Consider the following 6,153-nt stretch of genomic DNA (forward strand, 5'->3'; position numbering starts at 1 on the left):
TTCTACATGCCATGTTCTTCCGCAGTAATCCAACACTTGCTGTTAGCTGGCTGGAAAGCTTATAATATTCTGGGTATCACCGGGTTCTCAGTTCAATCCGCTTTTGTGCGATAACCTAGCCTTGGGGCTTCTCGCACCGGTACTTTTCCTTTAATTAGTGATCGTCAGTGTGGTTGTATGCAAAGGCTTTTGCCATCGAGGCAGCTCGCCCTGAACCGAATATTGTGGCAACGGCCTAAAAGTGTAGGACCCTTCATTTGTGTGACAACATCAATACGCACATCGCAAACAAACACCAGTCTAAAAGTAGTTCTACAGCAGCTAGAAATGTGAGCACCTCCAAAAGAGTAAAGGCCTTTAACACCAATGAAAAATTGGAAAAATATGGCCACACGCTTGAAAGTCCTGTGTTGCTAAGGTAAACAAATGTGTACCAAAACAAAGTGTAAATAATTTTATGAGCAAAATAAACTGCAGTAAACGGCATCAGCTGTGCAATAGTCTAACTTCACGCGAAAGCATTTAGAAATTTACAAAAATTCTTTTTTACTTTACTCGAAATCATGTCCGTCAACTCCAAATGGCTGCAGGTCATAGTGGATGAAGACGAGCCGCGACCGCGTCTAAACACCGTCACCAGCTGCATGACGCTGTGCGACATTAAATGCGACAATTACGTGCGACTCATTGCGGCAGATATCTCATTAGACGATGAACCGACAGCGACCTTGAAAATCTTTCGTGGCACTACGCTGCATACAGAATTGAAGCTCAACGGCATACCAGCTGCCATACAAAGTCTCTACAACGATGAATCGGAGCCAAAAACGCCAAGTAGGTTGATAACTTCTAACTGGAAGAGTTGATGCTAGAAAATAGCATAGTACATACATACAAACACACACATTTTGTATTTTATTTTGTAGTCATTGCAGTGGCCATTGCTGAATCAGTGCTATTTTTCCGAAATTTGAAACCTTATTTCAAGTATACAGTGCCTGGCTTAGAGGCAGATGAAATGGAAACAGATCTCTGGCGTAAGCTGCCGACCGTACGCGTGGAACAACAGCCAGCCCTGGTGGAAAGCCTGAAGACCATTGAACGTCCCAAAATGTCGCGAAAGTCACAAAAGCTAATACAACTGCCACTAGAGGAACAAAATGTAATGTATCACCCTACTAACTACTATTATTTACTACTCCTAAAACAATACCGCTCTCTCTCTCTCCCACCCACAGGACTTCATTATGAAGTATGCAGAAGCAACGGTAATGCGTCATGCGAACATAGTTGCCATGGCATGCCTGGAGCGAATATCCAGCGATGCGAATCCACCCTCACATTTGGTCATTGCCACCGATAATGGTGATATCCTGGTGCTGGAACCACAAAGTTTCGGTTTAATCTATCAGGCAAAGACTTGCGCCTATGAGACGGCCCCATCCATGATAGCTGTGCATGGCACTTTTGAGACAGATTTTCGCATCGTGGTTGCTACACGCTATGGCGGCGTTTACCTGCTGCGAAAATCCATCAAGGAGGGTCAAGAAATATTCAAAATTTCACAACCATTTACCGGTGTAATGCTGTTGCCGGTGGATCAAACGATTACTGTGTGTGCAATGGATTGCCGACTCGTTTGCTATTCGAAGAAGGGCAAGCAATTGTATGTGAATAAACTTTCGGCACTACCGATGTGTATGATTCCAATTAGTTTGCCACATTTGGGCATCACACTTTGTTGTGTGGCACTCGAGGGTGGCTTGGTGCAACTGTACCTACAACGATATTTAGTTAATGAGTTCCACATGGTCTCTACAATCGGTGCAATGTGCTTCGGACGTACTGGACACGAAGATTATGTGTTGAATATGGTTAGCGTTGAAGGTGAAATATTTGTAAAAATTTTGAGGCGGACTGCAGGTTTCGATCCAAATGAATTGCTTGCGCTTAAAGGGAATCTCGAGAATAAAGTGATGGTTGAAACGATTTTGGAAAAATCCAAGAAAAGCTCGATATTTGTTGAGCAGGCGGCTAGGGAAAAGCAAAATGCCAAAGGTAAGTGATGTTGAAGATATTTAATTTGAGAGCTTTTGTATTTGCGAGACGTTTGCGGAGCCTAATATTCCTAAGGCAAATACGACTTAAGTTGGGTTTGGTGAAGGTGAGGCGGCAAAAATACTGACCAATATATATGTCAACCTTAAAGCTTCTTTCGGAAACAACTACGATATGTATATCATCTCTGGAAAACAAAACTAGTAGCAGTTGGGGGCCTAGCTAGTCCGTATTGTCCGCCTCGCAAAATTTAAGGAGAGTTTGCTTTGCCGCTTGTTCAACTGAAGGATTTAGTGGCTCGAGTTCAATTATTAGGTCCAGCGCTGCCGTCGAGCATGGACTCATCTCATACTAGAGATTACATTCTTCTTTAACATACATGAGCTGAGTAAGGTCGTAATTGTTGTAGAATGGCACACCGATCAAGATGAATGTCTTTATGGGACTGATGGATGTAACATTCGCAGACCCTAGCCAATATTTTTCAATTCCCGCCCATTTGATTTTCGGAATCCCCTACGAACCGCCTTCGAATATGTTCCATTAAGTTTTTAGTGCCGATTTTCTTGAGTTTACTTTCATTTCAGTCCATTTCCATTAATATTTCGCATAAGCTTGATAAACAGCTCCTTCGGACCCTGACATCGGCCCTCAGGGACGCCCCATAAGATGACGTAGTCTGCTGGTGAAAGCCCCTTGCGACAGCCAGCAAATCTATGATAACAACCATATAGGAGCAAATAGTCTTGATGGAAAAGTCTCTTAACAGTTTCTTGGATTTCTAAAAGAAGAATTCATTTCAAGGTGTAGAAAAAAAATTTTTTTTCAAGGCAAGAGGAGCAATTGGGGCTGTCATGTAGGCCATTTACAGATCAATGTTTGTACCAAAAGGAATGGCCATTCAGCGATATCATAAGTTGTCTGCAGTTCGATCTACTCAATGAAAGCAAATACCTATCTAGACCTTTTGAGATTAATGGCAACATAAGTTTTTCTCTCCTTCAGCCCCCCGGAGTCTTCTAGTCATTGATGGTGGCTTCGATGGCCAACAGTGGCCGTGCCCTAACTGCCTGCGGACCAGACTCTCGAGTAAACTGGCACCCAGAGCAAAACGAGTTCGTTATGTTTCCAAAAGTAATTAAACCGAGACTTGCATTGCCAAACTAGTTGAGAAGTGGTTGCGGCATAACCTATTGAACGGCAGTCCTATCCTCTCGGCTTGCACCGCAATGGGCCAGTGCCCTGTTCCCGCTGCAGTAAATTTGTAGGCATCTGTTTTGTTTATTCCTAAGAGATCTTTGGTTTTAAGTGGGCCGTAGGACACCCAGAACTGCCAGGTAATCTTGTAAGTTCCTGTGCAGTTTTACCTGTGCTTGGCCTTCGAATGATAAATTTGGGTAATTTTTGTTTTAATCTCCCTGAGCAAGGCCCCCATATCCACCGCGTGGGACACATTCAGTGTGGAGCCGCTCTTTACTAGTTCGTCCGCCGCCTCGTTTCCGTAAATGCCCCTATGTCCCGGAACCCATATTAGGGTAATTTTGTATTGATCAGAAATATAGGCCAGCTCTGTTCTACATTCATCGACTAGTTGAGATCTAACAGAGGTAGAAGGGAGTGCCTGAATGGCCGCTTAGCTATCCGAGAAGATGTTCACCTGTGTTCTGGCGGGTACATTCTCTTTGATGTACCTTACTGCTTTCTTAATAGCAAACGCTTCGGCGTGGAAAACGCTGGCATAGTCTGGTGGCGGAAGGTTGACTTTAGGTTTAGGTTTAGGTACATTGCTCAATTAAAACCAACTGCACCAACTCCGCATTCCATCTTTGACCCATCCGTAAAGACAGTTAAGCCCTGCAAGAACCCGACATTTTCTTGATTCCAATCACTGCGGCTTGGGAATTTCTTGGTTTTTGGTGAACCCAGGTCTTCGACAGGATATATTCAGTGATCAGCGTTTTAATTTCAGACGTATTGCGTCTAGGCTGGAACCGTGCCCGAACGGTCGTTCCTTCCAGAGCCCCAGCGCACGCAGTCTGATGACGCTGTTAGCAGCTGAATTTTTTATAGAGATATCAATGGGTAATATTCAACAAAGCAAGGCGGATTCCAGCTATTTACCTTGTTCTAGTTTTCGAAGCATCAATAAAGTTTCTACTATATGTAAGCCTGGACTTAGTATTGTGGTTAAGACATCTCTCATCTCCCTCCACACAATATCAAAGCACCACCCATTTCTTTTAAGTCACCTTTATGGCCTCGAGCGAATAAAGGCATCAGGTGGCTCTAGGTGAGGTTTTGATACTGTAGGTTGTCTTACGTAAGGTATAGTGAGGATAAGCTTTGCCTTAAGTAATCTAACCAAATCTTGCAACCACAAAGACTTTATAATAGTTATAGGCATTGGAAAATTCCACAAATTCTCCACGAATATTCGTTGTATGATTTTCTCATTTGCAGCAACCTACGGTGCCTTTCAAGCAGAGCTTTGGCGCTTACGCTACGTAGCCGCACGCGCTACCGTCGATGCCATCAACTCCTCTGAGTCCACCATTTCTGGCGATATAACACATGCGCCTGTCAAGCTATCAGCAGAGGTGTGTGGCGTGGGTCCGGAGTTTCGTTTATATTTAACCATACAGAATATGTCCAGCTACAAGATGGCCTCCAATCTGACGGTGTTGTTGCATGCTGATCGTCGTCACTATACTATAGCAAAGACAATAGCAAAGGTGGGGGCTTAGAAGTTACTAAAATATGTATTTTTATTGAATCTGTCGCATTTAATTCACTCTCTCCTCCACACAGCTACCCAGCATTTTGCCTGGCGTGCCACTAAAAATCGACTTTGAAATCGTAGCAGTTTTGGATCCAAGCGATAAACTACCACCACCAACACTAACGCCAGACAACTCGCAAATACGTGTAATGTTGTTGAAAGCGCGCCAAACGAAACCGCTGATCGCCGCTGTCATCGCCATGCCGCAATCGGAAGCGGCCATTTGAATGTGATGTGCATGCGTTTGTGTTTACGTTAATTAGATGCGCTTAAATAAAGTTTATTGTGCCTAAAAGTATGTGATGTATTTAAATCGATTTCACTCAATTTCAATGAACTTGCTCAATGATCATTATGCGCTTTGCTTTATTTATTACAAAAAAAAAATAAAAATTTAACTTGGCCACACAGCAGCCATACACTCACAAATAATTAGCTTGCTTTCTAAGCATATGTGGGCGCATATTTTTCGTAAACCTTAATGTACGCTTCCTTGGCGGCTTCTTGCGAAAGTCCCTTGCGTGCGCTCCATGCCTCCCACATTGCCTTCTTTTTCAAATCCAAAATGCCTGGCTTATCAACGTTTACATCGCCAACGGTGGCCTGTTTGAAGAGACCGTAGAACTCTAAGAATTCCGAATCGCTGGGCTTCTTTGTGAAATTCTTTGCCAACTCGCAAGCTTCCTCGAAACTAACCATTTTTAGTTGATTGTTTTTTTTTTTGAAGGATCTGTAAAAAAAAAAAATTTAATTCAGGGTATGATTTTCTTTTTCTGCAATTTAGCAACCTTTTCCCAAGCGAAGGCCTAGAATAATGTATGTACTCAAGTCGCTGCTTAGCCTATTTATATCCGAAGTAGTTTGCATAATTGAATTAAATAATCTAAGTATGTAAGTAAATTGGATTTCCTTTCAATAGTAAAAAAGCTCTTGTACTGAATGAAAATGATAAAATTTCAATTAAAAATTTAGTGCTTAGTTTATCGCACATCAGCCAGCAGATAAATTTTAAAGTACTTAGTATGAATAAACTCAAATTGATAAGTTTTGGTAAAGAGTTCCGTTGAATTGAAATGAATGGGTGTATATGTACGTATGTGTGTAGAAATGCAATTGAAATTGGTACGTATGTATTGGGAATGTAAATCCCGGGACGCCCGCCTTTTCAGGTCCCGAATTCTTGGCAATCCCGGGATTTTCAGAATTTGTAATTTGTACAGATGGCAATAATAGAAACTCTTTTTCTTGACCAGTATTGGCTATATTCCTTTTTTTATTTAATGATTAATATTTTTTTATAAATGTCTAGCTCATTA

The 6,153-nt window shown here is 42.2% G+C and overlaps 2 protein-coding genes across 2 annotated transcripts; one reads left to right on the forward strand and one right to left on the reverse strand.

The window, feature by feature from the left end:
• The first annotated feature begins 563 nt into the window (after positions 1-563).
• Positions 564-5,064, forward strand: LOC108376249 (Bardet-Biedl syndrome 1 protein-like). The gene is made up of 5 exons (XM_017632446.1): positions 564-834; positions 927-1,162; positions 1,239-2,058; positions 4,519-4,790; positions 4,867-5,064. Exons 1-5 carry the CDS (start codon positions 564-566, stop codon positions 5,062-5,064), a joined length of 1,797 nt encoding a protein of 598 aa, XP_017487935.1.
• Positions 5,065-5,281: 217 nt separating this feature from the next.
• Positions 5,282-5,557, reverse strand: LOC108376250 (acyl-CoA-binding protein homolog). The gene has a single exon (XM_017632447.1). The coding sequence runs from the start codon at positions 5,534-5,536 to the stop codon at positions 5,282-5,284; it is 255 nt and encodes an 84-aa protein (XP_017487936.1). The 5' UTR covers positions 5,537-5,557.
• Between the last annotated feature and the right edge of the window lie 596 nt (positions 5,558-6,153).

Source organism: Rhagoletis zephyria, unplaced genomic scaffold (genome assembly GCF_001687245.7).
Source record: "Rhagoletis zephyria isolate East Lansing unplaced genomic scaffold, Rhagoletis_zephyria_1.1 Rzeph_scaffold_10123, whole genome shotgun sequence".
NCBI lineage: Eukaryota > Metazoa > Arthropoda > Insecta > Diptera > Tephritidae > Rhagoletis > Rhagoletis zephyria.